This window comes from Dasypus novemcinctus, chromosome 3, assembly GCF_030445035.2.
Source record: "Dasypus novemcinctus isolate mDasNov1 chromosome 3, mDasNov1.1.hap2, whole genome shotgun sequence".
Lineage (NCBI taxonomy): Eukaryota > Metazoa > Chordata > Mammalia > Cingulata > Dasypodidae > Dasypus > Dasypus novemcinctus.
In genome coordinates, this window is record NC_080675.1 from 84,074,456 (window position 1) to 84,090,296 (window position 15,841).

A 15,841-nucleotide genomic window follows, 5' to 3' on the forward strand; every position below is an offset into this window, starting at 1 on the left:
CATTCATCTCTCCTCTAAAGCCATGGTACAAAGGGTAGTGAGAATGTACATTGTACAAAAGGTGGACAGGAATCAGAAAGCTGGCTGAAGGCACAGTCTTGCCCTTTCTTTGGATTTTTAGGTGTGTTTGACCAAATGAAATTGAGCATGACTTGTTGGCTTCTTGTACTGGGATATATTGCTCCCAGGTGCCCAGATGCACCTGGGAATGAAGCTGCCAGTTTGGATTGTAGAAATCCCTCTATGGGAAGGCCATTTGAGAATCTATAAAATGGAACAATTTGAGACTCTTATTTTAAGTTAGAATAAAGGTAACAAGCATAAGACCATTCTGTAGCTCTTGGCTCAGGGAAGCTCGTGTGATTTCTGCTCAGTAGGAACTTTAAAGGAAAGGCAACCTATTTGAAAGAACAGAGGAGCACTTTTCAAAGCATCTCAGGAGTTTCTGACATTAAAAAAAAAGTTCAAAGCACTTTTGTGGATAAAATAAAAACAGAGCTGAGATTGTTCTACTTTGGTGCCTGGGTATGCCAAAACCTCAGCAGGTTCCTTTTAAAATCTAAAATAATTTAGAATGCTTCAAAAATATCTTATGGCATATTCATTCCAAAGCTTATATTTCCAAGGGTAAGCTGTTAGTGAAAATGATGTTTAAAGTTGTGGAAACTGTAGAAAAATTCAAAAAGGATTACTTCTAAGAGTGTGTTTACATTTACTTAAGGTATGTGGCTATTAACACAGACCGTTAATAGTTTGTTTCCTTCTGACATCAACACGAAGCAGTGTGTGCCAGCAGCAGGCCAAAGTAGTAATTCAAAGAGGTATTCGGAGATGTTACAATTGGAAAATTAATTTAGAAGCCAAGAGAAACACAGTTGCAACATGTAAATCATGAGCAGTGATACAGCTTAATATTTTATGACTTAGTAGTGGTTTCCACAGGCAGCCCTTCTACATATGCAGTGAAATGGAGAATTTACAAAATTAATAGATGATCTAACCTAGTTTTCTAATTTTGTGTCAGTTGTTAGTGATTTCTGATGAATTTGAGTGTGGGACCTGGATTAAGTAATTCTCCAATTACAGTCCTTCATAAAAATAGATTCAGTTCTTTAAAAAAAATTCTATTTATTATTATTTTAATGATTTTATTTAACCTCCATATTGGTGGAATGGGCAGATTTGTTATTTCATATGAATTTTTAACTTCCATTTCCCCCATCTACATAAGCCAAGTTTAAGTCAAGTTTGTTTTGTGTTTAAATCACTAGTTCTAGTATTATATAGGTGGTAGATTTACAAAAATGGTAACCAGAAAAAAACTGTACCCACATGAGAATTATATTTTTATCCATTGGCACAAAATGGTTCTTGAGTGTTCACCTCCATACCAATTATCTGACCATCTTTTGGCTTAAAGAAAGCCACCTGCTATAGACGCTGGCAGGAGTTCTAAGTGCTCAATTCATATGAACAGAAAAATAAATACACCTATTAGCAGGAGTAAATTTAAGCTGCCGCTTTCATGGTACATTGAGACAAATATGCTGACCTAAAAAAGAACTCAAGGCTTTCCATGGTTTTCCTTGTTTTTATTTTCCCTATGGGAATGTAAAGAGAGTTACACTTTAGTCTTCATTTCACTTCATTCCTTATCTTCCCAAATAGCTCTTGAAAAAATATATTTAAAAGAAAATGATGGCCCTTGAGATCCATTATTAATATTAGTACTAGATATGCCACCACTGCTGAGCTAAATGTAGAGAAAAAAGAGAGAAAAAGAAAGTTACTTGCTCATTGGATCGAGAGAGACAGCTCTTTATGACTTCTGTTTCCAAAAGTGTGCGCTTATTAATCTCCATGTGTTCATAGTATTTAGAAAGTCGGGTCTGTCCTTGTTTATTCACCATGAGGAAAAATTTTATCATTTTTTTCCTTCTGGTCAGTATTTTCCCAATTACAGCTCAAAATGTATGGCAAGAGTGGTTGTAAATGGAACCTGGAGGATAAAAGAACAACAGATAAGCAAGATCAAATTTCTCAACGAATCATATTAAATTTGTTCCACAACAGTAATGTTATGATTCTTTCATGAACAGAGTAAATAATACATCCTCTGATAAAGCTGGTCTTCACTACTAAGAACAAAATGAGGTTTTAATAAATAACTAAACATAAATTTGCATTAGTTGTTGTTCTCTCCAAAACAATTTTGAGGGGCCACATGCTTCTACTCACGTTCATTCAATTTATTCATCAATCTCAATGGGCACTAACTATGTGTCAAGCACCAGAAGGAGAATATGGAGATGAAGAAACAGAAATTTTGATCATCTGATCTTTACACCTAGCAAAGGTGCTTAGATAGGTAAATTCTCTATTGTTTTTTTTTCTTTAAGATTTATTTTATTTATCTCTCCTCCTCTCTGTCCCCCCCTCCAGAGTAGGAAAGAGGAGATTACTCTCTTGTACCACCTCAGCTCCCTGTTGTGCTAGATCTTCTTAGTTTCTCTCCTCTGTGTCTCTTGTTGCATCATCTTGCTGTGCCAGCTCTCTGTGTTGGTTGGCACTCCTGTGCAGGGTGGCTTTCCCATGTGGGCAGCACTCTTGTGCAGGGTGGCATTCCCATGTGGGCAGCACTCTGTGTGGGCCAGCTCACCACTTGGGCCAACTCGCCCTCACCAGGAGGCCCTGGGCATCTAACCCTGGACCTGCTATGGTAGACAGAAGCCCAATTGGTTGACCCACATCCATTTCACAATAGGTAAATAATACAAGGTGATGAGTTATAACGGAACAGGTAGAGACTTTTATGGGCATACTGAAGGGAGGAAGAAGGAATAACTACCCAGAGAAGGGACATTCAAGCCAGGTCTTGAAGAACGATCTGGAAGGAGAGGCCCTGAGGCAGAGAAATCAGGGGTATGAATATGAAAGCTCTCGGAAGTTCAGTGGTTGCAGTTCAGATAGTAGAAAAAAATGGTTACAGGAAATTAAGCTGCTCAAATAAGATAAATTTGAATTTAGAAGTCATCCTAAGGTTTATTTATTTATTTAATTAGAGCAGTTGTAGGTTTACAGGCACATCATACAGGAAATACAGAGTTCCTATACACCCACTCTAGAATTTTCCCTATTACTAATATTTTGCATTAGTGTGGTACCTATATTGCAATTCATGAAACATTATTTTAATTATGTTATTAACTTCAGCATACTGTTTTCATTATTGTGTACATTGTGCATGTGTGGTAACATATACAACCTAAAATTTCCCTTTTTTCCCATTTTGAATATACAATTCAGTGGTGTTAATTACATACCCAAAGTTATGCTTCCATCCTTATCATCCACTGCCAAATCTTTTTCATCCTGAGAAACAGAAACTCCATACCAATTAAACATTAATTCCCCATTCCCGACTGGGCCCCTGGTAACCTGTATTCTGGTTTCTGACTTCATGACTATGCTTATTCCACTTCTTTCATTTTTAGTGAGACCATACAATATTTGTCCTTTTGTGTCTGGCTTATTTTACTCAACACAATGTCCTTAAGGTTCATGCATGTTGTTACACGTACCAACACTTCACTTCTTTTTACAGCTGAATAATATTCCATTGTGTAGATACAACACATTTTGTGTATGAATTCATTTGTTGATGGACACTTGGGTTGCCTTCACCTTTTGGCAATTGTAAAAAATGCTCCTATAAATATCAGTGTGCCATGCTAAGGGTTTTTAACTATTTTATGGGCAATGGAGACAAAGTCTGTATTAAAGCTTTTCTTTTTTAGTGGTGGAATCGATAATAGTAATATCAATTTATATATCAAAGTTCTCTAACTAGATCCTATAACAAGTCCTATAATGTTCTGTGCAAAGTAATTTATGTATATATTTTAATTCTCACAATTCTTTGAGACAGGTACTTCTGTTATCCCCATTTTATGGACAAGCAAACTGAAGTTTAGGGAGGTTAAGATACTAAAAGTGATCCAGTGACAAACTGAGTTACTATCTATCAGAAGTGGAAGGCAGCCCAGGGGCTGAGCACCATGCCTGGACCCCCTAACTCTACCTTGTCATTCGGGTCTTCATGCTTCCAGTTTTATTCCTAACTCAGTTGTTACTCTCATATTTGTTACTCTTATACTCAATATAGATTTTGAAATAACCGATGCAAATGAACACAACAGAGGCCAATGGCCAGTCCATCTTTCATCACGAGCACCACAGCTGGCTCATCTGACAATTATCATTTCCAAATTTTGTAATACCTACAAAAATCAAATCCAAAGACCAAGGCTAACAATAGTTTTTAAATAAAAATTTTAAATTTTAAATAATTTTAGATTTACAGAAAAGGTACAAAGATAGCCACTGTTAGCATCTCACACTACCATAGAACACTTACCAAAACTAAGAAGCATCCTAGACTCCTCAGGATTGGGGAATAAAATATAGACTAGAGTGGACTTACTGGTATTCTACTATAGACTTATTGTGATTCTAGCAATGGAAGAAATTATATCATTGATGTGGAGACAGTGGCCACTGAAATTATATCATTGATATGGAGACAGTGGCCACTGGAAGTGCTGAAGTCAGGGAGGGGGAAAAGAGGTATAATATGGGAGTATCTTTAGGACTTGGGAATTGTCCTGAATGACACTGCAATGACAGATACAGGCCATTATATATCCTGTTATAACCTACAGAATTGTGTGGGAGAGAGTGTAAACTACAATGTAAACTATAATCCATGCTTAGTGGCAATGCTCCAAAATGTGTTCATCAATTGCAATGAATGTACCACACTAATGAAAGAAGTTGTAAATGTGGGGAAAAGTGGGAGGTGTGGGAAGTGGGGCATATGGGAATCCCTTATTTTTTTTTTTATGTAACATTATATGTAATCCACACATCTTTTAAAAATAAAAAAAATGAAAAAAAAAAAAACTAAGAAGCAAAATATTGGTACATTATCAACTCCACTTTATTTGGAGTTCACCAATTTTTCCATTAATGGCCTCTTTCTGTTCCAGGATCCTATCCAGGATACCATGTTACATTTAATAATCTTACCTCCTTAGTCCCTTCTGGACTGTGGCAGTTTCTCAGATCACCATGACAGTCTTTTTTTTTTTAATTAGTTAATTTATTTATTTTAAAGAAACTTTAGATTACATAAATGTTACAAAAAAATACAGGGGATTACCATACGCCCCACTCCTTTCCCCTCCCAGACCACGACAGTCTTGAGATGTACTGGCTAGACATCCCGTAGAATGTTCCCAAATCTGGGTTTGTCTAATAATTGTCTTGTAAATAGACTGGCTGAGACTTTGGAAAAAATACTACAGAGGTGAAGTGTCCTTCTCACATCACAGCATGGGGTATGACATCATTGGTGAAATTAAATGTTAACAATATTTGTCTTCTCTTCCTTAAGTATATTAATGCCCTTTAATTACTTATGCCTTTCTTTTTGCCACACATAAAATAGGCTTAGCTTTGTTTTCTTCTACATCAAGATCTTGTGAGCGGCAGCGGACTTGGCCCAGTGGTTAGGGCTTCCGTCTACCACATGGGAGGTCCGCGATTCAAACCCCGGGCCTCCTTGACCCGTGTTGGGCTGGCCCATGAGCAGTGCTGATGCAAGCAAGGAGTGCCCTGCCACACAGGGGTGTCCCCGCGCAGGCAAGTCCCATGCGCAAGAAGTGCGCCCCAAAAAGAGAGCCGTGCAGCGCGAAAGAAAGTGTAGCCTGCCCAGGAATGGCACCGCCTACATGGAGAGCTGACACAACAAGATGACGCAACAAAAAGAAACACAGATTCCCATGCTGTTGACAACAACAGAAGCGGACAAAGAAGATGCAGCAAATAGACACAGAGAATAGACAACTGGGGTGGGGGAGGCAAGGGGAGAGAAATAAATAAATAAATCTTAAAGAAAAAAAGATGCTGTGAGCATTAGTCTTGTATATTATATAAATTCCTAGTGAATTCTCTTCTGTGTACACCTAGGTAATTCATTAATTTCTTAAATCTTAGTATTCTCTCCTGTAAAATAGGTGCATTAGACTAGAATATAGACTCCTCTGGGAACACAAAGAAAGCTTACAAATCTTTTCCAGGAAAACACACAAAGGGGCAGATACTCAAATGTTATAAAACAACCTTGGGGAGTCCACAAAACTCCATGACATTTACTAAGAAGTTCAGGTTGAGAAAACTTAACAGGATGATCCCTGAGGTCCCTTAAAAATAAAGAGTCTTCAGGATTTTTATTTTTATTTTATTCCATCTGGGGAAATCACTTTATCACTACGTGAGATATAAAAGACACTCTATACTTGTATCTAGAATGAAATGGTGTAGAGTAACTGTAGCATAGATGTCAATGTGAATTCTTCGCTAAAATTCTGATTTTGATGTATACTTACTACTTGCTCATGAATCCTAACTCCATTTTTAACAGTTGCAATGACAGGGATCAGTTTTCCAACCTGTTGCCTAGGAGACTGATAAAGGGGGCAGATCACTAAGGGCTATGTCAGCCCAGGTAAGCATGTGCAGCTATCTTAGCAACGGTCTGAAAGAGTCAGTTTGCAAAGGACTCAGCTGTCAGAATACCAGGCCACGGCTGACTTACAGGACTCAGCTACTTCACAGCCTCTATCAGGGCAAAATGTTTTCTGTTTTGATGAGGCATCAATACCTGTTCAGGAGTGGGGTTAAGACCCCTTACTTGGGAAATGGACTTGGCCCAGTGGTTAGGGCGTCCGTCTACCACATGGGAGGTCCACAATTCAAACCCCAGGCCTCCTTGACCCATGTGGAGCTGGCCCATGTGCAGTGCTGATGCTTGCAAGGAGTGCCCTGCCACGCAGGGGTGTCCCCCATGTAGGGGAGCCCCACGTGCAAGGAGTGCATCCCGTAAGGAGAGCCGCCCAGCACAAAAGAAAGTGCAGCCTGCCCAGGAATGGTGCTGCACACACGGAGAGAGCTGACACAAGATGATGCAACAAAAAGAAACACAGATTCCTGGTGCCGCTGATAAGGACAGAGGCGATCACAGAAGAAAATGCAGCGAATAGACACAGAGCAGACAACTGGGGAGCGGGGAGAGGGGGGGAGAGAAAGAAAAAAAAAGACTCCTTACTTATGCGTCAAGGCTTGATAAAACGAGCTCTGGTGAAAGCAAGCAGATTGCACAGAAGCATTGGACCTTGGGTGTACAAGAGGTTCTGTGAATAAAGAATCCCAGCAAAGTACAGAGAGGCTGCAGCACACTTGATGATAAAGAGAGGGTATAGCTGTGTGCTGGACTAAGTAGCTATGTCAAGCTGGAAACCAGCAAGGACTTTTCTGTGGGGATTTTGCTTGCTTGAGGAAATAGGAGAATATGTTGTCTAAAAGCTTAGACTCAAGTAAGACCAACCTACCACTTTTCTGCCATGTGACATGTTGCTTGGCCTTTTTGAGCTCTAGTGTGAGAATGAGATGAGGTAACATACAAACAGTACGTGGCAAAGGTTGGGTCCATAGTAAGCATTCAATGCATGACTGAACTGTAATCATCATTATTTCCTTGCTCCAACTAGAAATGACAGATTATGGGATAATACTTAGACTAAGTTATATATTATTAATCTTTGTTCCCCCAGCTCATTTCTTATTTCCTATACCCTATCAGACAGATGATTATTTCACAATTCCAAACAGCTATTAAGAACCCCCTGCTGCTCAACACACAGGTCCAGTTTGGCAAAGCCTGAGTTGCTACGCACACTCAGTTTGCAGAACCATGGGGTGTACAGAATCATGGGGCCAACAGGATGTTATGTAGACCAGCTCAGTTAAAGACATGACAGCTGTGCTGTGTGGAAGGCCTGTAGCTGTTCACTCTCTTTTTCAGGAAGACAAGCTGACTGCTGCAGGTGGGACTGCAACATTCTCTTCTCTTTGTGCTTAATCATTTTGTATTAAGTGCTGCTTTCAGTCTCCTGACAAATTATTGCTGATAAATATGGCAGTGACTAGTAAGTTAATATTACCACCTCTTCCTTTATTCTGCTTCAGATTCTTTTTTTAAAGATTTTTATTTATTTATTTATTTATTTATTTATTTATTTATTTATTTATTTCTCCCCACCCCCTCATTGTTTGCACTTGTTGTCTGTTCGTTGTGTGCTCATCTCCCTTTTAGGAGGTACCTGGAACTGAACCTGGGGCCTCCCATGTGGGAGGAAGGCACCTAATTGCTTGAGCCATTTCTGATACTGCTTTGTTGGGTCTCTTATTTTGCTTTCCTCCTTGTGTCTCTCGTTGCATCATCTTGTTGCATTAGCTCACTGCGCCAGCCTGTCACATCAAGCTCTGTGTCTTGCTCGTCTTCTTTAGGAGGCACTGGAAATTGAACCCAGGGCCTCCCGCGTGGTGGGGTGAGCTCAATAACTTGTCCGCATCTACTTCCTCAAACTACTTTTTAAAAACAATCTTTATGTTTGGGGTGATAGAAAAGTTTTGGAAATATATGGTGGTGATGGTAACATAACATTGTAAATATAATTAATACTAAAGAACTGTATACTTGAAAGTAGTTAAAATAGGAGATATGTTGTAGCCATAATAGAAATTTAAAAGAAAATCTTGATGATAGGTAGAAAGCTTACCATGGTTAGAAGGTACAGTCCTGTACCCTAAATACCCACTGCCAAGTAAGAGAAAAAAATTTTTCCTCTTAAAGATACTCATGGCCAAACCTTTGCCTCTACATGCCCTGGTTGCATTAAGTGGTAAAATGAGATGTAAAAGGATCCCACTAAGATGTTTCATCAAGGGATCTAGTTGTTTTCTACCTTACAAGCACAGCCTTCCTTCCCAACTTCAAGGACAAGGATGACAAATAAGGACACACTGAACTGATATTCCTTATAATACAAGTTTTGAAAAGAATGGCTGAAGGCATCTGAAGAATTGAATGTGTCTTTCTTTTTGCATGCTCATAAGCAATTACACAATTCATTACTGTAGGATTCCATAGAGGTAATAAAGTAGAGAAGCACAATTGTCAACTATCTCTACTATAAAATATACAACACCAAAATATACAATACAGACACCTAGAGACAAATACATGTTTGAGATCTGAGCATGAATGCTTTAAATACCTATCTTTGTTACTAATCATTAGGGAGGAGGGAGATGAAAAATTTTGAAACTGAGGGAGGGCAATAAAGAGAAATATACTTAGACAAGTGTTGGGAGTAGGCTGACAGCAGGTAGGAATGTCCTGCTGGCACTCTACAACGTGGCCATGAAATTAGGCAAATCCACCCGCCCAAGAGTGGCTGTGAATATGTATGAAAAGTCAAGAGAAAACAAAGAAAGGATATTTCAAAGCATTACACAAAGGGTGCTAGAGCACTGCATCATGGAATCTAGAAAACCTCCAGAGGAAAAGAATGTAAATGTTTACATTGTGACCCAGTATACAAATTCATCTATATCTGCAGCAGAAGTTCACAAAACAATATCTCCCCATATTATGTGTATTCACACTGATATTTTCTATGGCATTTCATTTAGTAAAAAATGCTGTTTGTGAGAGATTTGGGCTACACAGATATTCAGATTTGTTAAAATTCAGTGAATATACATGAAAGATTTATGTATTTTATTACATGTAAATTTTACAGCACAAGAAAATTAACAAATATTTTAGTTAATGATATATGTTGAAGTATTTTGGGGAAAAGTACTGACGTCTATAATTTACTTTGAATGCATAAAAATTGAGATAAATTAATGGATGGATAGATGATTACTTATATGATTGTGCAAGTACAGCAAAATGTTAATGGAAGCATCTAGATAGTGGGTATATGGGGATTCACTGTAAAATTATTTTAACTGCTGTATATTTAAATTGTCATAATAAAATGCTGGGAAAAATGCTAGTTGCAACCCACTGATTTTTTTTTTAATTGATGGCTTTATTTTATTTTTTGGTACCAGTTTAGAAATATAGAAAAATTGCAAAGACAGTACGAAGAGTTTCCATATACCCCACTGGTCAGGTATTTTAGAAAATGTCCTTATAATTGGGATATGTCTGATATTTGTCTAATCTCATGATTAGACTGTTGTTAATACGTTTTTAGGAAGAAGACCACAGAGGTAAAGTGCCATTTTCATTACATCATACCAAGGGTACATACTATCAATATGATTTATGGCTACTAATGTTGACCATGATCACCTGGCTGAGGTAGTGTCAGATTTCTCCACTATAAAGTTATTCTTTTATTTTTCCTTCCCCTTTCTATTACATGTTCTTTGGAAGGAAGTCACAAGGTGCAGCCTTCACTTAAGGGTTGGGGTTCCATTTCCTTGTGGGGGGAGTATGTACATAAATTATTTGGAATTCTGCATGGGAGATTTGTCTCTTCTCCCCCATTTATTAATTTATTCCATCATTTCTCTCTATATTAGTATGAATTTATTGATACTTACTTTATACTTTGGGTTATAATCCAATATGACCTATAGATTTTCAATTTCAGAACCCACTAAAGGACTGTTACCCAAAGTTTGAAAAATACTATAGTAGACCATGAAGTTGTTACTTCAGATCTTTGCAGAGTGCCTAGTACAAAGTGGGCATTAAATAAATATTTGTTGAATGAATGAAAAGCTCTTTCCAACAATTACAAATTTTTCCTTCTCAAAAAAAAAAAATCACATAAGTATTCAAACAATATAGACATACAAAGTACTCTGGTACACCAATTCCTATCTCTAATCAGATTAATCTTTCCAAAGAGGTAACCAATGCTTTTTAGGTTAAGGGCATATTATAGATTGAATTATGCTCCCCAACAAAAGACATGATCTTAATCTTAATCTGTGTTACTGTGGGTGTGAACTCATAAACAGGACCTGTTGAAGATGTATTATCAAAGTGAGGGTTCATTTGTGAATGGGCTCTTCTAAAATCCTATTTAAGTGTAGCCACATTGAATCAGTTGGGCCTTCATCCCTACGACTGAAGGACCTACTCTTATTAGAAGAAGCAATTCAGATGCAGTGAGAAGTGCCTGAAGTCAGGGGAGATAGGAAGAACAAACACAAGGAGAGAGGTCATCATGGGACAGCAGGAAAAAACGCAAGTGGAGGAACCTCAAGGATTGTGGCAAGACAGCACCAGAATGCTATAAACCAGACCGCCCTTTTGTCAGGCTCCACTCTTATCCAGCTATCATCCTAAACTCTTTAGTTATCTTTCCACTGTGTATCACCAATAAGGAACATTCTCTCATTTCCCTTAGATCAAGGGTATGCAAACTTTTTCTGTAAAAAGTCAGATAGTAACTATTTTAGCCTTCCTGGGCCATACCACCTCTTCTCAACTACCTAGCTCTGCCATTGCAGGGTAAAAGCAGCCATAGATGGTTAACAAATGCATGTGGCTGTGTTCCAATAAAACTTCATTTACAAAACAGCTGCTGGATTTTGTGCATAGACCATGGTTTGCCCTGCTCTGCTCATACAACTTTATTTATTTCTCCTCACCCCCTTGTCTCACACTTGCTGTGTCTGTTCATCTTCTTTGTTTCTTTAGGAGGCACTGGGAGCTGAATCTGGGACCTTTGAAGTGGGAGGGAGGAGTCTAATTGCTTGAGCCACCTCTACCCTCTGCTTTGCTGCGTACCTCATTATGTTTTTCCTCCCCGTGTTTCTTATTTAGTCATTTTGTTGCACCAGCTTGCTGTCTTCTTTAGGAGGAACCAGCAACCAAACAAGGGACTTCCCATGTGGTAGCCAGGAGCCCAATTGCTTGAGCTGCATCTGCTTCCCTGCTTATCCAACTTTAATGAACACAGAAACATTTGGGAATATAGTTAAAACATAGAGGTTTGGGAAAGAGCCTGGCATTCTGCGTTTTTAACAAGCTCTTAGTTGATGCCAATACCACTGGGACAGGGACCAAACTCAGACACATGTAGATACACACCAGTTCATTAAGCTCACCTTTCTGAATATCAAACCAAATCAAATAATACTTATTGAAGGCTTAACTAGGTATAAGACAGCAAAGGAAGGGAGGAAATAGAAACATACAAGTATTACGGATAACTTCTGTCATTTGGTCATCGATATCAACCTGCAGAATGCTGGATGAGAGCACTTGGGTTGTCACATGTCACCCCACAGATCCTCATGTTCCTTGGGCTGATCTGGCTGGCTGTGTGGCAGCTGTCTCTCATAACCACAGGTGGTCTCTCCCCAAGTTGCACATATTTGGAAAACAACGACCTTTTTAGCAGGCATAGAAGCACCATTCTTTTGTCAAGGATGTACCAGCAGCTTTCTAAAAATTTTCATTTTAGCTCAAGTAATTACAGAAATATATTTGGGCCCTTATGTTATATAGTAGACAAAAATTAATTCAAAATAGATCGTAGGCAGGGAAACGGACTTTGGCCCAGTGGTTAGGGCGTCCGTCTACCATATGGGAGGTCCGCGGTTCAAACCCCGGGCCTCCTTGACCCGTGTGGAGCTGCCCATGCGCAGCGCTGATGCGCGCAAGGAGTGCCGTGCCACGCAAGGGTGTCCCCCGCGTGGGGGAGCCCCACGCGCAAGGAGTGTGCCCGTGAGGAGAGCTGCCCAGCGTGAAAAGAAAGTGCAGCCTGCCCAGGAATGGCGCCGCCCACACTTCCCGTGCCGCTGACGACAACAGAAGCGGACAAAGAAACAAGACGCAGCAAATAGACACCAAGAACAGACAACCAGGGGAGGGGGAGAAATTAAAATAAATAAATAAATCTTAAAAAAAAAAAAAAATAGATCGTAGGCATACATGTGAGACAAAACTATAAAACTTTTAGAAGAAACAGATATAAGACCAAAAGCACACTCTATAAAACGAAATGATAAAGTGGACTTCATCAAAATTAAAAATGTTTCAGAAGACACCTTTAAGAAAAGTCACAAACTTAGAGAAAATATTTGCAAATCATATATCTGATAAAGGACTCATAACTGATAAAGTATTTTTGTAACTCAATAAGAGGAGACAATTCAATAAAAGGGGAAGAATTTAAATACACACTTGAACAAAAAAGATATATGTGTGGTTAATAATAATAAGCACATGAAAAGATGTTCAATATCATTAATCATGATGAAATACAAATTAAAATCACAGTAGGCTATCACTGCATGCCAACGGAAATGGCTATAATCAAAAAAGTCACACAATAATGAATGCTGGCCATGATGTAGAGAAACTGGAACTTTCATATGTTGCTGACAGGAATGCAAAATGTTATACCTACTTCGGTGAAGTATTTGGTAGTTTCTTAAAAAATTAAATGCAAATTTAACAAACTATCCAGCAACTTCATTCTTAGGTATATATTCAAGAGAAATGAGAACATACACCCGCACAGACTTATACACAAATGTTGGTAGAAGCATTATTCATAATTATAAAAAGTAGAAAACCACCCAAAGGTTCATGAATATTTGATTGGAGATACATATACTCGTATATTCAGCCATAAAAAGGAATGAAGTCTATTTTGGGTGGTGAAAAAGTTTTGGTAATGAATGGTAGAATGGTACCAAAATATTGTAAATGTAATTACATGAATTGTACATATAAATTTGCTTAAAATGGCAAATTTTATAAGCTATAAAAAAAAAAAGGAATGAAACTCTGATATATGCTATGACAAGGAAGAGCATGTCCCCAAAAGGCAAATCTCTAGAGAGTAAAAGTATATTAGTAGTTACCTAGGTCCTGGGGTGAGGGTTTGGGAGAAGTTGTGCGTGACTGCTAATAGGTACAGGGTGATGGACATGTTCTGACACTAAATTGTGGCAATATTTTTGCAATCTGTGATAATATCATTTAATTGTACATTTAAAATGAATGAATTTTATGGTAAGTAAATTATACCTTAACAAAGCTATTTAAAAAAGAAACAACATTTCTTGGAAAAAAGAATATACTGTATGTCTTTTCCCAGACTTGACACTATTTACAAGATCCATCTTAGGGAACACTTGAAATGTATTAAGAAACATGAATAACCACATAATTAATACATGGTATCTGGTTAAAGAAAAAGCAGATATACATTCTGCTCATAGTACTGTTTGGGAGCACTATAGAACAATTCTAACTACTGGCTAAGAACACTATCTACTGGTGAGTACAGAGCTACAGTCAAATAAGCAGAAAAGGAAGGAATTATACTAAAATACATTGTGGTTAACTCTGAGTGGTAGGATTATGGGCAATTTTATTCTCTATCCTTACTTTGCTTTACTTCCCAAATTTTCAAAAATGCTTCACATTTTGTGCTACATGCAAAAATAGTTTGTTTAACAAATGTTTTTGTATTTCTCCATCCCTAAAATGGAAGAAAATAATACAGATGAGTAGCAAATTTTCACCTAATTTGGGACACCTTCCTCAGAGGCTGTAATGTATTATATACATATAATACATTTCTCTATCTCAGAATTTACTTGAATTCTACAATGATTCTGTTTTTTCACCTGTCAAATGCGAATAAGGACACAGAATTATTGTGAGGACTATGTGAGATTAAGGTAAGGGAACGTAAAGCATTCAAGGGTCCCCTTTTTAATTCCTCTTCCTTCTCCCCAGTGTAAGTTAGATATTCTTCCCACTACAGTCCTAAGAGAATTGAAATTTGACTTCAAAAAGCCTCTTTTTTCCATCCCTCCCTCCCTCTTCCTTTCTCAATCTCTCAGAATGCTTCCTTCATAATTCAAAAGTGATTTTCAGTAGTTTTAGTAGTGATTTTCACTTTGTTAGATCCCCAGATCACTTAATAAATATTTCAACCACATTTATTTATATAGTTTTGAGATAGCTAAAAACATATTTAAAAATGTAAAATTTAAATCAAATCTGTACAAATCCTGAAGCTATCAGTTCTGCAGAAGAATAAGAAAATTACTCTGAGAATAAATATTAATAATGTGATCTAACATTTTTTCTAGCAGTATATCTGAAAACTTTCTGAAGTTTCCTGTGACTTGCAGATATTGATCTAAAGCCATTGTGGTAAATGGATTAAAAAGTGTCACCAAATTTTGGTCCAAGATACAACATAAGTCTAAATAACTGTGGTTATTGGTCACTTAAACACACACACATTAAGCAAAGAAAAGGCAAGCTGGAGGATTTAATGAAAAGGGTGGATATTGTATTTGGGGGGCCATCCAAGTATCAGCCTTCCTATATTTAATTAAGAGGATGAACTGAAGAATTTTTGAGCAATAGGATTCAGGTTGGTGAGAAAAGTCACATTTCAAAAGCTGAGGATGAGAAATTTATATACTATAAATAGACCATTACTTTGTCTGACTGAGAGAGAGTCCTTGTTATTTTTATTCATTAGTCATCTGTACGTATGTGGTGTGGGGGATGGGGAGGGTTAAAGTAGACTCTCAATCAGTTATTTGCCAGAGAGGTAATGAATACCCTAATCCAGAGGGGTTGGGGGGCTGGGAGGAGGGTAGAAATGCATAAGATAGAGCTTAAAGATAGAAACTATTAATGGCAAGAAAGCTAGTTCACCCTTTCCATTAATTCATGCAATAGAGGTAATAATATGTATCTTTCAATGTCAAAAAACAACTTTTTCTTTAAAATTACCTTTCTTCTATTTGGTTTTATTGTCAATTGTAATTTATTTTGAAATTTAAAATAAGGAGTTAAATTTTTCCTTTGACTAAATGTGGGCATGGGTTAGAAATGGTGAAGAAACACCCTTGTGAGGGTAACCTG

At 37.7% G+C, this 15,841-nt stretch overlaps 1 protein-coding gene across 8 annotated transcripts in view; it reads right to left on the reverse strand.

Moving 5' to 3' along the window:
* AP4S1 (adaptor related protein complex 4 subunit sigma 1) overlaps positions 1–15,841 on the reverse strand; it is a 79,121-nt gene that overhangs the window by 41,039 nt on the left and 22,241 nt on the right. For all 8 annotated transcript variants that reach the window (XR_011648383.1, XM_071213996.1, XM_058293615.2 and 5 more), the window contains exon 2: positions 1,791–1,999. Coding sequence is in view for 7 of the 8 variants with exons in the window: in XM_071213996.1 (XP_071070097.1) it covers positions 1,791–1,928 (138 nt within the window). In the remaining variant the exon portion in view is untranslated. The remainder of the gene's footprint in view (positions 1–1,790; positions 2,000–15,841) is intronic.